This window comes from Solanum lycopersicum, chromosome 12 (assembly GCF_036512215.1).
Source record: "Solanum lycopersicum chromosome 12, SLM_r2.1".
Classification (NCBI taxonomy): domain Eukaryota; kingdom Viridiplantae; phylum Streptophyta; class Magnoliopsida; order Solanales; family Solanaceae; genus Solanum; species Solanum lycopersicum.
This window is the reverse complement of record NC_090811.1, coordinates 56571356-56598235: the sequence shown is the minus strand read 5'-3', so window position 1 is coordinate 56598235 and position 26880 is coordinate 56571356. Positions and strand designations below refer to the sequence as shown.

At 33.1% G+C, this 26880-nt stretch overlaps 1 protein-coding gene across 1 annotated transcript; it reads right to left on the bottom strand.

Annotated features, from left to right (window-relative positions):
- Positions 1-23797: 23797 nt before the first annotated feature.
- On the bottom strand, positions 23798-26308 carry LOC138340453 (uncharacterized). The gene is made up of 4 exons (XM_069292177.1): positions 26240-26308; positions 25307-25406; positions 24938-25213; positions 23798-23871 (listed from the first exon to the last, which is right to left on the bottom strand). Exons 1-4 carry the CDS (start codon positions 26306-26308, stop codon positions 23798-23800), a joined length of 519 nt encoding a protein of 172 aa, XP_069148278.1.
- Positions 26309-26880: the final 572 nt, after the last annotated feature.

Genomic DNA, 26880 nt, shown 5'->3' with positions numbered 1-26880 from the left:
ATTCCTCATCTTCCTATAAGAGCAATCCTGACTTTCTTTTCAGTATTTTGTCTTTTAGTTTCAATTTTTTCTAGACTTAGTTGGGGCTTGTCCCAGTATTTCTAGTAAATCACAAGCATATTTCAGAGATTGTAAAATTTATCTTAGTGTTCAGTCAGTAACTTCGTTGTATTAAACTCATCAGTCTTCATAATATATCAGTTTTCGCATATGGGTATTCCCTATATTTTCATTATATATTATGATTTAACTTCCACCTTAGTTTGCTATCTTTAGTATGCTTATGATCATAACTTCCACCTTAGTTTGCTATCTTTAGTATGCTTATGATCATAACTTCCACCTTAGTTTGCTATCTTTAGTATGCTTATGATCATACCAGCAAGGTTAGCTTGGATCACTTTCGATCCTAGGTTCCGTGTCCACGTCTGGGGATAGCTCGGGGTGTGACAATCACAAAGTTGGAGTAAGTGCAACTTATTTGTGGTTGTATGTGGTCAGCCATATTGCCCATAACGTCTCCTTGAACTTTAATATTTTACTCATTATTCTATCTTTTTATGTCTTGAAATCATTTAACCTCTAGGTCGTCTGTCTATCAAAGTTACAACTCCATAATATTCCTATTCATGGAAAGAAAGAATGGCTCCACTACATATAATGATGATCTTATGTTTTTCAATGCATAAGAAAATATAGAGAGCATAAAATGTGTAAATAAGAGTTATTATTAATTGAAGGAAGATGTTCTTTTTATGAACCTATTCTTGTCTCATATTTTTTTACTAATACTTGAAGTTTTAGGTATGTTTTCCGGAGAAGACAAGTTAACAAACTATTGCTAGACAGGTGAAAAGACTTGTTTCTATGGGGTAAATCTCCTGAAAAAGAGAAAGATATCTATTCATTTCTCAATTGGAAAATTTATTTGTAATTGTAATTTTGTAATTTCACCAATAAAATCAAATTGACTTTCCATATAAATATTTATCATCATATAATTTTTTTTGACAGAAACTCTACTATCTAATAAGTTGTAGAATATCTACGCATAAACCTTAATTTGTATTCTCTATTCCTTTTTTATTGGCATATTTTTTTCATAAACCATGTTATGAACTTTTCTTTTGAATCGTAGGTCTACTAGAAATAATATTCTTATGACACAAACATATGGGTAAAATATGTGTACATCTGAATTACTACTTTTCTCAAACTCAATTGTGTGATTACACGCAATGTTCTTTACTAGAAAATTCGACTTTAAAAGAGGTCTGAATAAACACATCTCACGGATTGTGGATCAATTAGAAAAAAAAATCTTTATCCTGCAAAAATAGGAATAAGATATGTATACATCCTACCTCCTAGATTCAACTGTAAGATGAATATGTTTTCACTACTAAAATTTTATATTGGGCAAGACTTCATTTATATCAAGTTATGGTGATGTTAACAAAATTGATCACATATCTTGACAAATTTCCTTATAAAAAGTCATGGTGATCATAAAAAAGTTGTTCTTAAACCTGGATGAATCACCATAATATACTCAACATTAACGACCACATCATAATATTTAACTTATCTCTTGATATATTTGGGATAGTTCTGAAGGAAGTGGAACTGAGACAATCCCTACTAGTACAGTTGAGCTTTGTCCATTTATACTTTGTAATTTAATCATTCTCTTTCTATTAAACAAAAACTATTCTCTTGAAAACTCAACGTTATATTTATGAGTATGTAGAACATTTCCTGCCCATTTCAGCTGAATGTTTTTCTTTACTTATCATGAATACTTTGATTTTATGGATTGAAATCTCTCATTTCCAGAGGGCTAAACACGGTGAAGCTTTGCATTTTAGCTAAGAAACTTTTTGATAAATTAACCAATTATGGGATAACGAGTGATGAACATGTATAAGTTTTAGCTATGAAAAAGGAAGTCATAAAGGACACTACAATAGCAATATGCAGTGCTAGTTTATCCATTAATACCTTCTTAAATTTGTTTGCTGGTTAGTTAATAGTTCTATTTTTTTATCTTTCTAGTAAGGTTGTAACTTAAAGAACTCTTAATTACCATTTCTATATTCCATTATGCTAATATAAGAAGTCTTCCTTTTTTTCCCATTCTTTGTCTTCAATCAATTGAAATGTTTCTATTTTTTGAGTTATCTCCATACATTGTACGTACATTTATGAGAAAGAATCTCAGCTATATTTCTTTGCACTTCTCAATTTTTATTGTTTTGACCAGCGGTGGACCCACACTATATAGTGGGGGTGCATGTGCATCAAGTAACTTTGAAAAAATCATACATATATATGTATGTATTTTATGATTACAGTAAACCCATAAAATATAGAAGTACCTTTGTGCAATCTGTAGAAAGTAAATATACCGCCCTCTAGAGAAGTGTTCGAATTACACCTAAGCCTCTTTTTATTTTAAGTTTAGATTAGACCTTATATTTGAGTTTTGTTTATATTGGTGCACCCAAAATTTCCAAATCCAGGGTTCAGCTCTAGTTATAACTCTATTGTGAAATAACTATAACCATACCATATAGTAAATTATTTGAAATTTGCTTTATCCCCATTAAAGACTCGTTGCCCTTCACTTGCAATATAATTTTGTTACTTATATAGTCTTGCTTATTGAGAATAAGATACAACCAATATTGATGAGGGAAGTTTGGTTAACTTAAGAATTCTTATATTCCCTTTAGCAAATGATGAATGAGAATATGGACCATTTTTCTCGAGATGATAATTTTGTGCCCTCCTAATTTGATGAAGTATTTCCTTTTGTAGCTAAAAAAAGGTTGAAGGTATATTCAATAAGTTGGAGACCTCGCATCGGTCTATCATCCTCATCTACTTTTACTTGGTTGCACATTCTTCATGCAAGGAGATTTAAACCAAAGGTAGGATTTTCTACCTTTAAGTCTTTGTCATAAGTAGTTGAACATGAGTAGTGTTTAAATGTGTAGGATATTCCTCTACTATGTAAGTCAATTAGTTAAGGGGACACCATTTCTGTAGATTTTCTTGATAACGGTGTATAGACTTTGATATTTTAAGAGTAGATCATCCTTGTTCATTGTGTATATTGGGATTTCATTAAGAGAATTAACAAAATCAATTCATATTGTCCTCAAAATTTTGGAGGAGCTAAAAAACTCATCAGGATTACTTGATCATTAGTGATCCATGAATCTCTTATCATTATCTAGAATAGATGGAATTCTGATTTCTTATATTCCTACACAATCAAAATGTAAGTAGTTGTGAAGGGGGTGAAGGTATTTCCTATATGATGAACTAACGAAAATCATGGAAATTTCATTCTTTAACTGTTTTGAAAATATTACATGATTGACATTTGTTTATCATATTTAATATTTCTATATTACCCTTAAAACTCTTTTTTTAAAGATCAGTTTTTGGTCATATAGAACATTTTATTTATTATCTAAAAAAAAAAATAGCCCAAGCCCAACCTAATCCGATTAGGGTAAAGACCACATCCATTAACCCTATCTATAAAAGCTAACTTCAACTTCCTCTTTAGCTCACCCTCATTTCTTCTTACTATGTTGTCTCCTTGCTCAAGCCTGAATGTTATACTACTGCTTATTCTCTTGTGGGTTGTACAGGCTCCGTATTACAATATTCTGATCTCGCTTCTTCTCATACAAGATGTGTCATTCAACCAAGGTAACGTAAATCCTATGTTTTGACTTACTATATTCATCACTGTTCTAAATCTTTGTTTCCTATCCATGTGAAAAAAATTTGTTGTTGAATCAAAGGAAACTATTCATTTTCTTAAATATATATTATTTAAATGAAATCTACTTAATTTTTTGCTACCCCGTGGCATGAAAAATCTTATTTTTATTTTCTATCTCCTAGTCTTCTTTCAGGTATAAGTGTTCTAATATAAAGGTTATTGAATGTACTTCAGTGGGATAAAACACACAAATCTTCAATAGATGATGTTAAACAAATATTGCTGCAAATTGACTAAGTTGAAGTTTCTTTTCCCCATTATGGTCTTTCTGTGGTGATGACGAGTAATTCTCTGCGGGTTGCCAAATATAAACAGAATCTCAAGTAGGATCCAAGCTATCGTGAATCGAATTCACAATAGATCACAAGAGGGTTCAATCCTATACGACTAATGTTCACAAAAGATTGCAAAAACTCCTCTAAAGCATCATAGTTGTAGAAATAGGGTGAGAACTAGGATAGATTCTTTTAAATTAATATTTTAAATATTTTCAATAATATCTGTCATATATGGAAATAACATTAAAATGTGTATTCACATATAACTATTGTAGTCCACCATATGATAATTACATCTCTTAGGTATAGTTCATTAATTTAACATTCAAAAGAAAAGCAAGAGATAACTATAAAAAAAGTGTTTTTAGTTAAATAAGAGTGTAGAAACATTAATCCAATCTTTTCATAGTTTGGTTATGTGCAACAACAACAAATAAATTATAAGGTAGTACTAGTTTCACACCATTTTTTTTTAATGAAAAATGACATTGTGTGCTTAACAAATTATTTGTGAACCTCCGTATCTCTTTCCTCTAGCATCCAATGTATAATAATTGTATTCTCTACCTTGAAGTGTTAGTTTATTTAAGGGCATCAAAACAATAGAACGGTGAGTTGATTTAGTGAGCAAAATGGATTCAGTTTTGTTACTTCTGATAATGATGGCAATGAGCTCTCTGATCATCAATATATTATAGATGTGAAGGTTTTCATAGTTTAGATGATGTTGAATTTTTTGAACTCAATGTGGAATCTGGGTATGATGGTCGTACTATTGCTTTTAATGTTATCGGTCTAGATGGTGCTTATTTGAAAAGAGGACCACGTTATTGTGGATGTGGTGACGGTGATTGATATGGTGGTGGTTGTGGATACTGATTTTGAGGTGGGATATATGGCGGTGGACAAGTTTGTTACGGTTGTAGCAAGCATTATGGAGGTGATGGTTGATATGGCGATCGTGGTGGGAGGTATTGTTGAAGTGGAGGTTGTAGTTGAGGAAGTGGGTATTACAAATGTGAGAATGCTGGTCACTTTCAAGGAAATATAGTCAAGATTATGGAAATGGCAGCAGCAGTGGTGGTTAATATGGTTGAATGACGAGGAGGTGGAGGTTGTGGTTGTTACAAGTTAGGCGAAGAAGGGTTGGTACATGGACATCCTTTATACAAATATCATTCTCACCACCTCCGTCTCCATTGTCGTGCAACCATGGATCCCACAACCATACCCATGCCATATCTAAAACTTTGTCTAAATTCCCCTACGAAATGAAAATCTTCTCCACTCTTGTAACACACACTTCCTCCTCTACCACCACCACCATACCCATCGCCACCTCCACATACCTGCAACCACCACCACCATATCAACCATCACCTCCATACCGCTTGCCTAACAACCTTCTCCACAAAAATTTTTCCCATCTAAATTTGTATTTAAACCACCACCACTATAGGAATCACTACCACCACCTCTGCGATCTTGAGATCCTCTTTTGATAAGAGCACTATGTGGGCCGGAAACATTGGTATCCTTCGTATGGACATCATTCCGAGATTCCACATTGGTTCAACCGCTACACTGTCAGTTTAACTATGAAGTCTTTAGATCACCACAATAATCCGAAGATAATTGAACCCTTTTTGGTCACTAAACACCTTCACTGTTCCTTTTCTCTTACGCCTCTGATTATACCAACGTACAAAATATTTGATTATATGTAAGATTCACTTTAAATTTAAAACATATACCCGACCATGATAAAAAATCTTATGTTCAATGAAAACAATAAAGAGCTCTAATACCTGCACTTCATTCATTTTTATTTCCATTTCAAACTAATAATAGTGCACAATATGAGTAAAGGGAAAAACTAATAAAATATGTTGCTAAAATTTATTAAACCGAATAGTATCTATAACAATGAAGAAATTCTAAGGCATATCCATTCTTTTCAAAATTTATATCAACTTCATGACCATTTTCTGTTAGAAGTTTGTAATAGAAATCTTACCATATGAATAAATTAAATAGTATCCAATTCATAATTGATAGATCAAGAATTTAATTTATTAGGAAAAGTTTTTGTTGGATTCAAATTATCAAGTAAATCTGAATATAATTTTTTATACAATATGTTTTATCTTTTTTAAAAATAATTTAGCTTTTAAGGTTATAAAATCAATCAACATTTTAAAACTATATTTGCCAATAAACATTTAACATTTTCTAATTCATGAGTTCATAATAAACTGATTTCTATACATATAGCTTGAAGGAGATATTCTTGAACAAGATTTTATATATAACATATATTCTCACTTTTAAATTCTCTTTAACAAGTTATTTTATGTTACTCTATTTATTTGACACAACATGTAACACCCCGTATAAAAAACTGACCAAAACCAGATTTTAAGAAAACTCTGTAGGTGAAACAAACAGTGGCCATCGACCAACCGTAGCTGACCCACGGTCCGTCCTACACATCCGTCAATCAGGTCAGAAACCCCCAAAATCTCATCCTAGGAAAATTTGGTTAAGTCAAGATCGACGGACGGACCTACGGTTCGCAGGTCATATTATGGTCCGTATTCCATGACTGTCAATCGACACCCCATTCACCCACTCTTTGATAAGAGCCACGGATAACTAGAATTGTCCTTAGGTGGACCCAGGGTCTGTAGATCTAATCGTTGGTGGGTATTGAAGATAGTTAAGGGGGAACTACACTTGGGTCAATTTCAAATAGTCATAACTATTATCACAAAATTGATTAGGTGTCCAATGACATTACCACAAATAAATAATTTAATTAGCTTTACATATCCACAAACTTTAAAAAAATTAGACCTCCGAGTAAAAAGTTATTCCCATTTTAGTAAAGGTCTGTCTAACAGACCCAACCTACAAACCAAACGACGGACCGTCAGTCCTTGTCCGACAGTAACTAACTCATTTTTTTATGTTTCCCACTTTGTTTAAGCCCTAAGATATGGCGTTTGACCCTAAATCATCAGATTGTAATCATTTTAAGCCTAGAAACATAAAAAGAACTTACCTAAGTCAAAATCTTAAATCAAAAGTTAGAAAATTATAAGCAAGAGAAGAGAAAAAGCTCAAGAACCGTAGTTCAAGAAAGCAACAGTTTTCCAGCAGTTCCAACAACGAAACCTCACTATTTTTCCGTAAATTTCATCGCTAGATATGTAAGATTTCACCAGCGGGTTCCTTTAACCCATTGAGTCCCTATTTTTCAGACGCATTCTTGATTCTCTTATCATGATTAAACCTAGGGTTCCATGAATTGCATAAAAACATCATGATTTAGTTGAAATACATCTTCCAAATCATTTCATCATTTTATTTCTCAAATCATCGCATGAATTTTTGAACCCTAGATTTGTATTTCTTTAGTTCTTGAATTACACAAGTAAGGTTAGATATTTCAGTTATTCATTATACATGCTTCAGTTTTTAATGCCTCATTACTAGATTAAATGTTTCATTCTCTGTTTGCATGTTAAGTTTTGAGCTATCAAGTATTTATAGTAAATTCAGACAGAATCAATTAACTACATAAATCAATCGGAGTAGCATAAAACTGAGTTGGACTACGGTTTAGTGTACCCAAATAGTCCCAAAACTACTAGAGAAGAACGTTGTATGTCCCCTCTATGAGCATAAGTTTAGTGATCACGCCAGCATGAATTTATACGTTTGGCAGAGTATATAGGGTCCTCTCAATAAGGCGTATACATCGAACTCCATATTTAGCACATGTGGTTTTATTATCTGTTATTAGTAGCTCCCACAGTTTAGGCAGACTCTCTTGCATTGATAATTTGTTTATATATTCAGTATTCATTTTCTGAATGTTATAAATGGGTCATTTCATCAAGTTAGCTAGAAATCAGTACATCATGTTAAGATTATTAGACTTGCTTTTGTGCTTGTTCAATTATGTTTCATTTGAGCTTTACTCTATCCTACATACTCACTACCTTCAAGTGCTGATGCATATTTGAGTTACATCATATCGTGATATAGGTTCACGCTCTCAATATCCAGATCACGCATAGATTGATTTCTCTATCTCCATTTCAGCAGATTCAGTGTTGAGTCCTTATTTTAGAGGGCAGCAGTCCTGAGTTTTACTTCAGTCTTTTAGTCATTTTGTTTCAATTTTAGCTAGATTTAATTGGGGCTTGTCACAATATTTCTAGTCAATTAGAGGCTTATTTTAGGCATAGTTAATTTTGTCTACGTGTTGAGTTAGTAATTTAATTGTATTGAACTCACCAGTCTTCATATTATCAGTTTTAGCATATGGGTATTCTCCATCATTTCATTATAAATAAAGATTTAGCTTCCGCAACAGTTATATTATCTTTAGTATTCTCATGATCATGCCAGCAGAGTTACCTTGGGATCAATTTTTGTCTTAGGTTCCATGTTCCTGTCTCGTGGGTATCTGGGGGCGTGAAAAGACTTTGTATCAGAGAACTAGGTTTAATTTTCCTAGGATGTCTGATAAGAAACACTAGGTAGGGTCCTTTTCATGGATGTGAAGCGCACCATATTTAATGAGGGGGAGGCTATGAAGTATTTTAAGAAAACTTCACTTTGTTGTAACCCTTATCTGAGTAATGTATAATCTTATTCCATTCTTACTTGATGTTCTACGTTTCATATCATGCCTCCTCGTAGGGGTAACTTTATGAATCAAAACGCTAAGAAGTCTCCAATGCTGAGTTCAGGAATGCTATACAGATATTGGCTCAGAGTATGACCAACAAGACCAATCGGGTTCATGCTCATGTGAATGAAAATGGTAGATCAATAACAGCAAGGGTCCATGACTTTGTTAGTATTATTCCACCTGAGTTCATAATATCACAAACTAATGAGGATCTTCAGAATTTCGTGGATGAGATCAAGAAGATCTTTGAGGTAATGGAAATCACTGGGAATGATCGGGTTGATTTGAATTCATACTAGTTAATGGATGTTTCATATATATGGTACAATTAGTGGAAGGAGAATAGGGTGAAAATGCAACTCCTATCACTTACGATTGCTTTAGTGAGACTTTTCTCGATAGGTTTTTCCCAATAGAGTTGAAAGAGGCAAAGACTTAGGAATTCATGAACTTGAGGCAGGGTAACATGACAATCCAAGAGTATGGGCTGAAGTTTAACCAACTCTCCAGGAATGCTTTTCATATTGTTGCTGACTCCAGAGCTCAAATGGATAAGTTCTTGCATCGATTGTTTGATTTGGTGAAAATTGAGTGCAATAATGCTATGTTACAAGTAGACATGAATATCTCTAGGATTATGACTCATGCTCAGTAGGTTGAGGGTGATAAGCTTAGGAACACGTTAAGGAAAACAAGAAGGTTAGGAATGGGAACTATGACTATTTTAAGAGGAAATTAGGTGGTGAAAATCGCTCGCAAAGTCAGTATAAGTTTTTAGCTCCAGCCCCTTGATCAACTAGTGTTCCATCCTCCAAGAACAGGTATGACCAGAAAGGTAGAGAACCAGCACTACGACAAATTCGATTATCACGGACAAATAATTTTGTTATTAATAAATCATATTTCGTCACTAAAATATTATGTGACGAAAAATAATTCGTTACTCAGTCTTTACTAAATGTGTGTCTCTAAAAGTATACAAAGACGATTTAGTGTTTCATCGCTAAAAGTATTATATTAACGAAAAAAAGAAAAATCGTCACCAAATGCTTAGTCATTTGTCACGAATATATTTGTTGTAAAACTTATATTTTTTTTTGTTAATAGTATGCTTTGTCACTAAAAAAGTTATTACTACCGACAAAATTATATCGTCACTAATTATTTTACTTCAATCAATTGCGAAATCAATTGTCTCTAAAGTTATATATATTTTGTAGCTGAAAAAAATTTTATTTCGTCACTAATGATGTATATTTTATATACAAAAATTATTTTGTTTTTAAACGTATATATGATCAAATTTATAATTATAAAAATGATTTATAAAAGTGATTTTACATATATTATGTTTCCTTCTCCAACCCTCCTTCCCCCCTCCCCATATCTCAATTTATTTCAACCTTGTCCTGGAGCTCACACATTATGCTGTCTTGGGGAATCGAACTGAACTCAGAACCTTAAGGTTAAAAATAAATAAGTGCTTACCATCAGACCAACTCTCAGTTGTTGTTCATTTTTTTTTATTTTATACTTTATTCACTTTTTTTCAAATTTAACTTTTGTAGAAACAATATATTATATGATTATTTATACTCATGAATAACTGCCTGAAATTAATCACCCACAATTCATTCAAATGTAGATTATATTTTAATTAAACTATATTTTTTAAATATCTTTAAATAAATTTAGTACATTTTTCTCATTTTATTTATTTATTTTTGTAAATTTTAAAAATTACTCAGTACAATAATAAATTCATTTAAAATCAGCTATTCATTTTATTAAAAAAAATGAATAATCAGTTCAAGTTGAACATCGATACCAATAATTATAGTACTTTTTCATAATATATCTGAAATCCTCGTCACTTCATTTTTTATATGTGCTTTAATTTTTTAGTTTATTTTAATTTTCACAATGATACGAAAAATTAATAGAAATTTATGAAATATATTGCACCTTTTCAAAGTCTAAGTTTGTAAGTCGATGTTATCTCTGTATAATTACTCTACTTGTGTGAAATTACTATTATATATGTACATATTTATTGACAGAAGCATATAGATTGACTTAAACTATCTAGTTTACCAATAAAAAATCGATAGACATGCACAAAAATTCGCACAGACTTGACAAAAAGGTTTTTTTCATTGTGCTTATCAATGAAAGTGTGTCACATAAAAAATAAAAGTGCTAAACTAACAAATATTAGTGATCTAGTCGTAGAACCGTGCCCACTCACAATACTTACAACCCGGAATGTATTTTCAAATGATGCATTTTATAATTGTGTAATTTTAGAAAACTGATGTATTTGAACTTTTTCGTTTTTACAAAATCGAGCAAATTCATTGGCTTTAATATTTTCACATGTCAATTAACGAATGGACTATGTCTACTTCTTGAAAGACTTGTATTATTCTTTTTGTAAGTTGTCACTTGTAATTATGAAAAATTTTAGCACAAAAATTGTATTTAGCTATGCATTTTTTTCATAGCAAATAGTTTAATTATTCACTAAAAATTTTAAGTCTTCGCTATTTAACGCCACACATATTTTGTGACAATTTTTTTGTTGTCGCTAAATCATAGACTGATTAGAGACAATTAAATATTTTTCACCAATTATTTATATTATTAGTGAAAAAATAAATGCCATAATATAATATAAATTTTAATGTCTAAAATTTATAATACTAACTACGAACTCTAATTTGTGGTTATTGTAACAAAATATTTTTTTAGATGAAATTTTTTTGTGTCCAAAATTTAATAAATTATAAGGCAAAATAGTTTGTAATAAATTAGATACATTTTTAGTGATGAAAAAATGCGTCACTGATTACTTTAAATTCATGCTAACACTACATAACTAATGAGGCCAATTGGATTTTTTTTGGGCTAACTATAGTGGACAAAAATATTGTGACGGATTCTTATGTTTCGTCAGTAAAAGTATGTGTCTCATATATTTATGCACGAAATATAAATTTTGTCACTAAAAGCGAATAGTTAATGACGAATTTGATGTCGTAGTTTGACATGAATTACATACACTATTAGTGACGAAACAATATGTCACCGATAACTTTAAATTTGTAACTAACACCACCTAACAAAATGGTGCCGATTGATTTTTTAGTGGGAAACTTTAGTAGACAAAACTTTGCTACGAAATCTTATGCTTCATCACTAAAAGTATGTGTCTCATATATTTCAGCACGAAAAGTAAATTTTGTCACTAAAAGCAAATAATTAGTGACAAATTTGATGTCATAGCTAATATTTTCGTAGCTAGATATCATAGTTGTTGTAATTCAGGCTCTAATTCTTGGGAAAGTGTTGCAGGCACCAAGACTTACCCAACATGCCCTAAGTACTGTAAGAACTGTTCGGGGAAGTGTCTTGAAAGAAAAAATGGAAATTTTGGGGCGGTCAGTCTGATCACAGGTTTAGGAATTATCCTTCTAGACAAGGTCAGGGAGGTGGTAATTGTAGAGCTTAGTTTACAACCTCAGCTGCAGCAGCAAGTCGCCCGCCTCAGTGCGGTAACTCATCTAGTACAGGTAGCGGTCTACGCCAGTATAGTTTATTAACTCTCAGGCTAGCCAGGATAAAGAAGGTTCTCCTAATGTATTCACTGGTATGTTACAAGTCATTGACCTTGATGTTTATGCATTATTAGATCTAGGGGCTACTCTTTCTTCTGTAACTCCTTACATAACAGTCAAAATCAGTGCCAGTCTAGAAACTCTCTCAAACCTTCCTCAACTCTACTTCAGGCGGTGACCTAGTTATAGCTAGACATGTATACAGAAATTGCCCTATCATTGTCCCTCAGAAAGTTAACTCACCAGATAAGTTGAGTTAGAAATTGTAGATGTAGATGTCATTCTTGTCATGGATTGGCTACACTCATGCTATGCCTCAGTCGATTGTAGAACTATGATTGTTCTGTTTCAGTTTCCAGATAAACCAATCATAAAATGAAAGGGTAGTAGCTTAGCTCTTATGGGTCGATTCATTTCTTACCTTAAGGTTAGAAAGATGATATCCAAGGGTTATCTCTATCATCTAGTTCGGGTTAAGGATTCTAGATCTAAACCCCATTGAGTTATTCCCAGTAGTCAATGAGTTTCCTAAAGTGTTTCCAGAAGATCTTTCTAGAGTTCCTTCCGATGGAAAATTGACTACGGAATGGATCCCTTTCCAGATACCCAGCCTATTTCTATTCCTCCATACAGAATGGATCATACAGATCTTAAGGAATTAAAAGAGTAGTTGAAAGACCTTCTAGATAAGGTCTTGACAAGACCTCGTATATCATAATGGGCTGGACAATTGGTTTTCGTAAAGAAGAAAGATTGTTCACTCAGAATATGCATTGACTATATACAGTTGAACAAGGTCACAATCAATAAATAGTATTGCATCCCAAGGATTTATGACTTGTTTGACCAACTTCAGGGTGCTAGTGATTTCCCAATGATAGATCTCAGATCGGGTTATCATCAGCTCAATGTTAGAGATAGTGAAATTTTGAAAACAGCCTTCAGAACTGAATATGGTCATTTTGAATTTGTAGTTATTTCATTTAGACTAACCAATGCTCCTGCAACTTTCATGGATTTGATGAACAGAGTGTTCAAACAGTACTTTGACTTATTCGTTATCTCTATATTGATGATATCCTCATTTACTCTAGGAATGAGGAAGAGCATGCAAGTCACTGGAGAGTTGTTCTGTAGACTCTCATAGATCGCCAGTTATTGGCTAAGGTTAGCAAATGTGTGTTCTGGTTGCAAGTCGTTGCTTTTCTTGGTCACATTATATCTAGCGTGGGGATTCGAGTGGATTCCTAGAAGATAGAAGCATTGAAACAATGGCCTAGACTTACCTCTGCTACAAATATCACAAGTTTCTTAGGTATAGCAGGTTATTATTGAAGGTTCGTGGAAGGATTTTCATCCATAGCCATTCATTGACTAGGTTGACTTAGAAAATGGTCAACTTCAAATGGTCAGATGATTTTGAGAAAAGGTTCGCGGAATTGAAAACTAGATTAACTAGAACTCCTGCCTTGACTCTACCAGAAGGTTCGGATTGTTATGTGATTTATTGTGATGCATCCAACATTGGCCTTGGTTGTGTGTTGATGCAACGAGATAATGTTATATCTTATGCTTGTAGACATCTTAAGGTGCATGAGAAGAACTATCCAACTCATGAACTCGATCTTGTAGAAGTGGTGTTTCTACTTAAGATCTGGAGACACTACTTGTATTGTGTTCATTTAGATGTGTTTAGTGACCATAAGAGCCTTCAATATGTGTTCAACCAAAAGGATTTAAATCTTCGCCAAAGGAGATGACTTTAGTTCCTTAAGGAATATTATGTGAGTGTGCATTACCATCAATGTAAGGTGAATGTAGTAGCAGATGCTCTAAAAGGTGAATGTTGTAGCAGATGCTCTTAGTAGATTATCTATAGGTAGTGTAGCCTATGTTGAGGAATAAAGGAAGGAACTAGTAAAGGTTGTTCATAGGCTTGCTTGCTTTGAGTTTTCCTTATGAGCATTTCAGACAATAGTGTAACTATTCAGAATGGGGCAGAATCCTTTTTGGTAGTGGAGTTAAAGGAAAAACAAGTCAGTGATCCAATCTTGCTTGAACTTAAGGGTGCATTCCATAATCATAGAGTTGAGGTTTCATTCCAACAGGGAGATGGGTGTACTTCGATACAATGATAGATTGTGGGTTCCTGATGTGGGCAAGTTTAAACAACTTATTCTAGAATAAAACCATAACTCCAGGTATATTATTCATGCAGGTTCCACTAAGATATACCGCGATCTAGGGGAAGTCGATTGGTGTAACGACATGAATAGGGATATAGTTGATTTTGTGAGTAAGTGCCCCAATTGACAACGAGTCAAGGTTGAACATCACAAACCAGGAAGTATGACTCAAGAGATCTATATTTCTACTTAGAAGTGGGATCTGATCCAAATGGAATTCATCATAGAACAACCGCGTACTCGCAGACAGCATGACTCCATTTGGAAGATAATTGATAGGATGACTAAGTCTTCTCACTTTTTGGAGGTCAAGACTACTTATTCGGCATAAGACTATGCCAAGCTTTATCTTAATAAGATTGTGAGGTTACATGGGGTCCTTTTGTCTATCATTCAGATAGAGGTCCTTAATTTACCTCTCATTTCTTGAAGTCATTTTTAGAAGGGTCTTTGTACTCATGTTAAACTTAGCACATCATTTCATCTGCAGATGAATGGACAGGCAGCGCGTACTATTCAGACCCTAGAGGATATGTTAAGAGCTTGTGTGATCAATTTCAAAGGCAGTTGGGATGATCACCTTCCTCTTATTGAGTTCGCAAACAATAATAACTACCATTCTAGAATTCAGAAGGTCCCTTATGAGGCTTTATATGGGCGTAGATGTATATCTCCTTTTGGTTGGTTTGAAGTAGGTGAAACAACTTTGATAGGGCAAGATTCAATCCTTTATGCTATGGAGAAAGTGCAACTCGTTAGTGATAGAGTTAAGACAACCCAAAGTCATGAAAAATCTTATGCAGATGTAATGAGAAGCGAACTAGAGTTCCAAGTTGATAATTGGCTGTTTTCATAATGTCTCACCTATGAAAGAGGTGATGAGATTTGGAAAGAAAGGGAAGCTTAGTCCTAGATATGTAGGACCTTACAAGATCGTAAAATTGGTTGGAAATGTGGCATATGAGTTAGAGTTGCAATCAAAATTAGCAGCAGTGGATCCGATCTTCCACATCTCACTCTTCAAGAAATGTACGGGTGATCCAGTCTCTATTGTGTCATTAGAGAGTATGGCGATGAGAGATAATCTTTATTATAAGGATGTACCAGTTGAGATTCTTGACCATCACATTTTAAGGTTGAGAAACAAAGAATTTGTGTCAGTCAAGGTTTTGTTGTGGAGTTCGTCCATAGAGGAGTCACTTGGGAAGCAGAAGCAGCCATGAAAGCCAAGTATATTCAGCTCTTTCCTTCCAATTCCACTCAAGATTTAGGTAATAGTTCCTCTTCTATTTTTTAGACATTCACGCATGAATTCAGTCTTAGAATCATGTTCCCTCAGTTTGCACTTGAATTTTAAGTATATTTGCATGTTCTCAGAACTCGATTAAGTTAGAAACTCATATCTCAGTGTTTAGTAGTAGGGTTTGTAGCTCTTTCCCTCCTGTACAAATTGTGTAGTCTTTATTCGCGGACGAATTTTCCCAAGGGAGAGTTAATGTAACACCCCTATCAAAAACAGACCAAAAACCAACATTTTTAAAAAATTTGCAGGTGCAACAAGTGGTGGCCCTCGACGGACCGTAGACTAACCCACGGACCATCCTTCACACCTGTCAATAGGGTCAAACCCCCCACCCAAATATTAGCCCAGGAAATTTTCGTTAACTCATGATCGACAAACGGACCTATGGTTCGTAGTCCAAGACCGCCGATCGGCACCTCATTCACCCACTCTGTGACAAGAGACACGGATGACCAGCACGGTACGTATGTCTGACCACAGGTGGGAATTAGCAGACGCTTAAGGGGAAAATGCAGTTTGGTCAACCTCAAATGGTCATAATTCGTAGAACAAGATTAATTAGTTGTCTCATGACGCACCCACACAGATAATTAGATTAGCTTTCCATAGCCACAAACCTTGCTAAAATAAGACCTCTAAGTAAAAAATTAGAAAAATCATTAAAAAAAAGATAGAAAAATAAAGCAAGAGAGAAGAAAAAGCTTAAAAACTGTAGTTCAAGAACGCAACAAGTTTCCAGCAGTTCCAGCCCTGAAACCCAAGTGTTTTTCCGTGAATTTCATCACCAAGTATGTGGAATTTCACTACTTGATACCTTTCACCCATTGGGTCCCTAGTTTTCAAGAAGATTCTTGATTCTCTCATCATTATTTGACCTAGAGTTTCTAAAATTACAGCAGAACTTCATGATTTAGTTAAAATATATGTTCCAAATAAGGTTATCATGTTATTTCTCAAATTATCACATGAATTTTAGAACCCTAGCTTTGTATTTCTTTAGTTCTTGAATTACAAATGCAAGGTTAGATATTTAAGTTATACACTTATACATGCTTCAGTTTTTAATCCCCCATTCTCAGATTGAATGTTGCATTCCCAGTTTGCATGATCACTTTTGAGCTATTCGGTATTTACAGAAAATTTAGACATAATTAATTAACCACATAAATCAGTAGGAGTAGCATAATACAGAGTTGGACTAGGATTCAGCGTACCCAAATAGTCCAAAAACTACTACCCAATTAGGTTGTAAGTCCCCAATGTGGGCATAAGTTTAGTGATTACGCCAATAGGTATTTATACCTTTGGCAGGGTATATTGGATCCTATTGATGGGGTGTATACATCAGATTTCATATTTAGCTCATTTGGTTTTATTATCGGTTATTAGTAGCTCCCACAGTTTAGTCAGACTCTCTTGCATGGACCATTTATGAGTATATTCAGTATTCATTTGCGGCATGTTATAAATAGGTCATTTGTTCCAGTTAGCTAAGAAATCAGTACATCATATTAAGATTATTAGACTTCCTTTAGTGCTTGTTCAGTTATATTTCAATTCAGCTTTACTCTATCATAAATGCTCAATACCTTCAAGTGCTGAGGAAACGTGCTCTATATCTTCTCGACATGTAGGTTCATGTTCTCAACATCCAGATCACACATAGATCAATTTCTCGGTCTGAAGTATATAGGATTCAGTGGTGAGTCCTCATTCTCCAAGGAAAACAATCATGAGTTTTATTTCATTCTTTTAGTTATTTAATTTTTGTTTTTGCTAGATTTTGTTAGGGCTTGTCCCAGTATTTCTTGTCAGTTAGAGGCTTATTTTAGACAGTTAGTTTCAGCTATGTGTTGAGTTAGTAATTGAATTGTATTAAACTTATAATTTTTCATATAATATCAGTTTTAGCATATGGTATTCGCAATCTATTCATTATAAATTATGATTTAGCTTCTGCAACAGTTAATTATCTTTAGTATTCTTAGTATCATGCCAGCAGGGTTAGCTTGGGATAACTTGTGGTCCTAGGTTTCATGTCTGCATCTCGGGGGTAGATCGGGGCATGACACAACACAAGATGAATTCTTGAACTAATTATTAAGAAAATAAATTGAAATACAAAAATTGACCGATTTTTTTTTTAATTTTATCAAAATTGGCTCATATTTTAAATGATATAGAAAAGAAACACAATCCTATTAACAATTTCTTAACCCTAGTTTCTAAAATAGTAATCCTTGGAGGAATCACATATCTTACTTTTTGTCAACCCATTCTTTAGTTTCCTGAACAAATGTCCTGCCACGACATGAAATCTTGAGTCTTATGACACCTACTATAATAGCTAGTATATAAGACAACCTGTAGCAAGAAGGTAATGTAGTGAGTGCAAGGTAGAACTAAAGTTAAATACTAGTAATGAAAGAAATAGGCAGAAGCGAATTGAAACAAAAAAAACAATATAAAAAAGAAATCCTTCAAAAAACATGAAGTCACGAGTACTAGGGAATATGACTAGTAAGGTAAATGATACTATCGTATCGACAAGATGCAACAAGAAGAAAATTAACAGACTATGAAAAAGAATTTCTTCTCATTTACGCTTGTCACAATCAAAACTATGTCACACTCTGAGGCTACCCCCTAGACATAACACGGGACCTAGGTTCATGAGTGACCCAAAGCTAACGCTGAATCTGGAATATATTGAAAATACTAAAATAGATATGTAAACATGTACTTTGCGAAAACTACAATGAAGGATACATGAAAATGGGGAAAAACCTAAACACACTAAATATAAGTGAATAAACTAGGGTTTGTGATAACTTCAACAACCACTTAACAACTCAAACTGAATATACTACTACGTCTGAAAAGCCTCTAAATGAGTTGAGTTGACGGGACATGCCCCCAACTAAGTCTAATAAAACTGAAACTGAAAAAATTGAAAAAAATAAAAGCATGTTTATTGTCTTCGAAATATGATGACTCACCTTTGATGTTGTTGAATGTGCACAAAGAATTTATTTTAAGCGTGATCTTGATGATGAGTACCTAAACTTAAATCATAAAAGGATAAAGCACAGAGTATGAGAAAGTACTTTGAATGTATTGAGCATGCACGATATAGATACTAAGATGGAATTATATATGAGCAGAACAAAGTGTAACTGAGCAATTACATAATCTGAGCAAGAACATAAATACCGAAAAATATTAAAATAGTTAAGCTGAATGAAGTTACCAAGTACTAATCATAAAGACAACATGATGAACAATACACTGATATAACTGTTGACAACCTTGTCCAATGCACTAGGAGTGTGAGTTTGGGGATACTATTAATCGAGATATAAACCACGTGATCTATAACCATGACCTCGTCCGACAACTGAAAGTTCAAATGATGGACTGTGAGTACCGTAATTAATGGCCTTCGTAAACTTTTATGTTATGGTTGTTTTTTTCGTTTCCTAATTCATTGAGGCAATTAAGTTACATCCTTTGATGCCTAAGCTACGTCATTTCGCTAGTACAAAGAGAATGAAGCATCGATTTCTTTAAAGAACAAGCCATAGTGTTCTTTCCTTTTTTACCCCAAAATTCAAAGGACTTCTCATTAGATTTCTTCACCCAAGATGTGGCATTTCACTAGTGGGTTCCTTTCATCCATTATGTCCCTAAAATTATGCCAATTCCTTGACTCTACACAGATTGTATAGACCTAGGGTTTGTATAGATCTTATGAATTTGTTGTCATTTTAGTTGCTATAGAATCCATAGTGCAAGTAACATGTTTCATTAGAAACGTTTCATCCATAGTGTTTTTCTCCAGACTTAGAGCAGGAGGGCAACATCAATAGTGTTTACTGAATTTGTTGCTTCATTGATGTTTTTATATATATAAAAACTGAAAGTTCTTTTTTTAAATGTGAGTAAATTTTCCAAATTCAACTTTTGAAAAAATGAAAAATTTCATAACAAAACACTAATATCGTAAAAAAGTTATTTTAAGAAAGTGAATACAATTTATATACCATGACTTTTATAAGAAAATGATAATTAACAAAAACACTTATTCTTTTTGCCACAGTCACATTAGTTAAGCTTGATTCATTCAATTCCTATTCAATAAAAATAAGATTTTTACCAAACTAACAACTATTCATTAATGCAAGATATGCCTACTTTCAGAAGAAGAAAAATTGGATGACAATTCACCAATTAATTTAATTCCTGTAAAAACCACTCAAATGTTTTTTTTTATAAATGGAGAAACTTGAAGAAGATATGGTTGTTGTCATGTTTAGTGCGACGTCGTGGGTTAGATGTCTGCCAAATTCTCAATTCAATTACTCATTTACGTTGATGTATTCTTCAATTTTCATATAAAGAATATAAGGTTAAGTATCTAAGTTTAAAAGGCGTTTTAAGTGTCTACATCAAAAAAATTTATTGATGAAGAAGATGATGACATATAAACTTACAAAGACATATAGAGATTATTAGACATAACAAGTCAAACTAAAGGATACTCCATTTTTTTCACAAATCCCGCTTTTTTTCCTTTTAAATTTTTCTTTAGTTATGATGTTTAAAGAATTGTGAGTTTTCACTAATGTTTTGTTTTATCTAAATTTATATGATGATTTTTATAAAAAATGAATTTTGTAGATACAAAATATATCCAGAGATATGTTATATATTCTAAAGTAATTTGGTGTTGGAACACAAATAAAGTATCACTAGTTGGTACAATATGCACTAATTTTTATTCTAGTTTTTCAAATAAATGTTCCTTATTCCATTTTACTATTACCAGAAAAAAAGAACTATTATCACTATTTATCAAAATTGCATTGTTATAATATTTAGGGAAAAATTGTTACAACAATACTATTAACTATATATATTTTTAATAACAAATATCCTAGCTAATTTGTTTTTCCTTATCAAAGCACTAATTTATTGTTATCTTTCATGATGGCCCCAACTAATTATTCATTATTTTTGGCTACTGTCCAAATATATGTTGTAAATCTATTTTTGTTGGTACACTCAAAAAACCTAAGACAAAAAATTATGTTCGATAAGTAAAATTACTTGATTCGCCCAAGAGGAAAAAAAACTTTTTCTAGTTTTTGGTGACTTCCCAAATTAGAAATTCTTCTTTATTTTATAATATAAAATTGGATTTAGAGAATGAGAAACTGGAGGAGTTGATAACAGGTATTCAACCAACATAGCTACTATGAATCTCAAACTAACAATTCTTTCTATGTTACAATCTTTATTTCTCTAAGAATCTATAAGATTATTTATAAACTCTCTTCTAATGCATATATTATCCTTCATTTGTATCATGTGTTTATAGTTTTCATAATAGAAATATGAGAGTGAAATTATATGTCCATATTGTTTTATTATAAATTGAGGGGATAATGCACAAGTACCCCCTCAACCTATGCCCGAAATCCCAGAGACACACTTATACTATACTAAGGTCCTATTATCCCCCTGAACTTACTTTATAAATAATTTTCTATCCCTTTTTAGCCTACGTGGCAGTAGTTTGAAAAAAAGTCAACTATCGTTGGGCCCACAAGATGGTGCCACGTAGGTCGAAAAGGGGTAAAAAATTATTAATAAAATAAGTTCAAGGGGTAATAGGACCTTAGTATAGTATAAGTGTGTCTCTGAGATTTCGGGCATAGGTTGAGGGGGTACTTGGGCATTATCCCTTAATTGAGAACAAAAAAGGTTATATAATTATTGATATCTTCAATTATGTTATGTTTATGTAGGAAATTTATTTTGAATTTTATCAAATAAGAAGTTGAAGAAAGAATAATGTTAAATGAAGAAAAAAAGAGATGATAAATCCTAATGACCAAATGGTGAAGCTTTAAACAATCTTTCATAAAATATCTTGATGTGGTGAGATCAAACAATCATTATTGTCTATTCGAATATCATCTTCTCAGAAAGGTCTATACATTGCTAATCTATCTATATGTTGTGGTTTCATATACTTATATTTGTACTTCTATTATCAACTAAAACATAGATAGTTAAAAAGGATATTTTTTTTCTTTTATTTCAAGCGAAGTTCTCTCCCCTTTAATCTATTATTAAATAACAACATTTTCTTAATTAAAACATGATGAAGTTTGAACCTCATATATTTTATCTTTCAAAGACATGTTTACTTTAAATCTACATGGAACACAAAATTCTAAAATTTGTTCTCTTAAATATGTTGTAATATTTGTGTTACTTCAATACTTCTCACTAATGATAAAATTAAATTTTAATATGTTGATTATTTTAAAATGTAGACATATGTCATATTTTTTTGATAGATTGAAATCAAAATGGTGTTACATAAAATCGGACAGAAAGGAGTATCTGACATGCAATACAAAAAAGTCCTATTTTCTTTCTTTTTAATTTCGTTATTGTGAGGTTAAATACATATCCTAATACATGGATTTCATATCCTTTATAAGTGAGAATATTTATATTTTTCTATAGAAGATTATATTATACATAAAAAAAATTAAGCAACATATGGATTTATACGTTATCCAAAATATGTTAGAACAAGATAGGTTTTTCGAACATGGAAAATATTAAATTCTTTAAAGATATCGTATTGATTTCAACAAAATCTTTGTTTATCCCCTTAACAAAACTCATCAATATTTTGTCTCTCCTGAACTCAAAGCCTTTATGTTGAGAAACCTAATGTTGTCCCGAAATTGTATGTGGATTAGCAACAATTGGAGAACATGGCTGTCACGACCCAAAATGAGTCATGAGTGGCATCCACACTTAACCTCCTAGGTGGGCGAACCAAAAAATCTAAACTCCAACATAACCAATAGTTCAAATATAAATAACAAAAATATGGCGGAAGTTCCAAAACATATCAAGTAACCAATTAAATAAACTTCAAAAATTTAACCTTCATTAACCCCAATAACTTAAACTCATCACATCAAGGACATCTCTTTCAAATTACCAAGTCGAAGAGTGTTTAAGAAATCAAAATAACCAAAAAGATGGCCCATGTCCGAAATTCAAAGACCTCAAAACGTGAATGAGAGAATCCAACACGCGCTAGAAATAATAGCTCACCATGAACTCTGATGTGCTAGAGACTGGCTAGAGCTGAGGGCGAGTCGAAAATACAAGTAGCGGTCAGTACAACGAACACGTGCTGAGTAGGTATCATCAGTCAACTCAAAATAGAAAGAAATATGTATTGAATAATACTATAAAATCAACTACAATACTAACAGGTGGCAATGAACAAACACACGAACCATTGACAACAACACTATAATTGATACACCATCAGTCAAAACATCAAGCACACCTATGAGAACTCATGCCTACATACCGTAATCATTTGGAAAATTAATTCTTTAAGATTAAGTATATTAAGTTACTTCGAGATTCTTTTACTTTGATGTTATTATGTCGGAACGTGATACTCCGATCCCATATTTCGTGTAGGAACGTGACACTCCGATCCCATGATACCGTGTCAGAACGTGACACTCCGATCCAATAATACCGTGTCGAAACATGACACTCTGATCCAATAATACCGTGTCGGAACGTGACACTCTGATCCAATTATGTAATTATTTTATTTCATCAAGCCATCTTTATTCAAGGCATCATATTAATAGAGAGGGTTCAATATTAGAAAATCAACAGTCTCATAATTTTAGGCCAACCACAAACCACACAATCAAACATACAACCACTCAATCAAGTACACAGGAGACTTTACAAAATTACTCAATACATATCAATCGCTATTTAGAGTTTATCTATCATATAGAAATAAACTAAAACCAACCTCCACTGAAGAATCGAAGTCAAGCAACTACTTCTCCAATGCCTTCCCTTTCCTTATTCCCTCCGAACCCTTGCAATATATCAAATATATATATACATAAGCTGTAAGTTCACAAGACCATAAAAACTAAGATTATTCTGTGTCTAGCCTATACCCATTAACTCACCTAATTATATTATCAATTTCCTAAATCTCAAACCTAAGAAAAATTTCCCATTCTCCAATTATCGTACCTTTGAATGAAGTTTAAAATAATTTATTACACCTAAATTTATTACATATCTCAATATATCAAACATTAGTATATTAAATAATAATAATAATAAGTTATAATATCCCAACCTAAAGCCACTGATGTGAAAACCAGTGGCAGTCCTCACTTTAACCATGCATGTTCAGTTCCAATATTAACATATGTACATAGATACTAACATTGTTATATTAATTCTTAGGCAATCAATAGGTGCAGTAATGTTACCCTTTATTCTCCCTACTTCATTCTTTATTAATTATAATTATTAACTAAGACGTATAAAATCGGTCCACAACATAACTACTGTAACTTCAATTCTCCCCAATTAATTACATTATTATAATATTTAAATCCTCCACCCACCATGCTTTCAATAACCTTTAACAAATATTCTATACATATATTTGTTGACAGTAATTCCTAAAGAACCCAATTGATTTGCAATATGCAAGTTAACATATACGATAAGCTTCATATGCACCGCCATACATTAACCAATAAAGTATAAGCCCCCATTAATCTAACAAAGAAAAGAAAAAGAAAAAGGTCACCTGAACTCCTTCATGAATTTGCTTTGACGATTCGTGCGCCCACTTTCTATTTTTTTCACCTTTCTACAGATCAGTTATTACCCTAATTGTATACCTTAATATTAAAATGGGGGTAAAAGTGATCGTATATTTATTATTATTATTTTATTAACCACAAACTCTATAAATTATTAAAACTAACCCACTAATTTCATAATTTTATTTATGTATAGTTCAAAACACCCTTTTAAAATCTATCGGAAAGTATTGATCAAGAAAAAGTTCTAGTGATCAAACCGACTAAATGGGTTGTTACAATAGATACCAATGTGCCCATGTTCGTCCTCGAACAATCAAAAGAAAAGCGAGGGTGAGAATGAGTACCTGAATCGGTAAAAAGATGTGGATATCTTTCATGCATATCAGCCTCACTCTCCAAAGTGGGCTCTTCAATTAGCCTATTCTTCCACTGAACTTTTATAGAGGAAATCTCTTTTGATATCAATTTGTGGACCTCCCTAACTAGGATAGCAATAGGATCATCCTCATAAGACAGACTCTCATCAAGAAGAACTGAATCGCAACGAATAATGTAATTTCCATCACCATGGTATTTCTTTAGCATGGACACATGAAATACCGTGTGCACTCCTGATAACCCTGGAGGCAAGTCCTATTAATAAGACACCTCTACCACGCGCTTCAAAACTTCAAATAGACCAATATATCTCTGACTAAGTTTACCACGCTTACCGAACCGCATATCACCTGTCATGGCTGAAACTTCAAGCAAGACTTGCTCACCCTCCATATACTCCAAGTCCCTAACCTTCCAATCTGCATATGCCTCTGCCTGCTCTTAGCTGACAAAAGCTTCTGTTTAATGAAATTCACATTATCTAATGATAACCTCAAAAGATCAGTACCCCAAGGTCTCATCTCAAATGCATCAAACTAACCAATGGGAGACCTACATCTCCTCCCATACAATGACTCAAATGGGTCCATATCAATACTCGAATGATAACTATTGTTGTACGAAAAATCTGTTAAGAGTAAAAATTTATCCTAATGACCACCAAATTTTATCACACATGCACGAAGCATATCCTCCAACAGCAGAATCATTCGCTCAAACTAACCATCGGTCTGAGGGTGAAATGCAGTACTAAGATCCAGTTTAGTACCTAATTCACCATGTAATGTCCTCCAAAACATAGAAGTAACTTGCATAACTCTATCTGATATGATGGAAAGTGGAAATCGATGCAATCGAACAATCTCAGAGACATAAAGTTTTGCTAACTTATCAACATTTTAAGTCATCTTAACCAAAATGAAGTGAACATACTTAGTTAACCTGCCAACAATTACCCAAATAGAATCAAACTTACCCAATGTCTTTGGAAGACCTACTACAAAATCCATCACAATACTTTCCCACTTCTAATAAGTAATCAACATTCTCTGAAGTGTATCTCCACGCCTCTGATGTTCATACTTTACCTACTAACAATTCAGGCACTGGGCAACAAAATCAACAATGTCGCGCTTCATTCTACTCCACCAATAATGTTGCCTTAGATCATAATACATCTTGGTTGCACCAAGATGTATAGAATACCTCGAACCATGAGCCTCTACAAGAATAGTGTCAGTTAAATCCTCAACATGGGGCACGCATACCCCTCCCTTAATTCTGAAGACTCCTTTCTCATCAATTATTGCCTCGCTAGCCTTTCCTCGCAATTCCATATCTCGAATTCAGCTCAGCTTCTCATCAGCAAATTTCTTTCCCTTAATCTTGTCAAGCAAGAAAGATCTTGCCACCACAGAGGCCAAAAATCCTCCTTTCTCTAGTACTTACAGCCTCATAATGTCATTAGCCAGAGTCTGAACATCTCTAGCCAATGAGCGTCTAGAAACGTGTAAGTGGGCTAAAGTACCCATGCTCTTTACTTTTCTACTTAAGGCATCTACCACAACAGCTTTTCTAAGGTGATATAAAATAGTATTATCATAATCTTTCATTAATTTAATCCACCTTCTCTGCCTCAAATTCAAATCATTCTGAGTAAAGACATATTGTAGACTATGATGATCTGTGTAAACTTCACACTTGACCGCATATAGGTAATGCCTCCACTGCTTTAATGCAAATACAACTACAGCCAACTCCAAATCATGGGTTGGATAGTTACGTTCATGCACTTTCAATTGCCTCAAAGTATAAGCAATTACATTTCTTTCCTGCATTAGAACTGCACCCAAACCAGAATAAGATGCATCACAATAAACAATAAAAATCGTACCTTTCACTGGCAAGG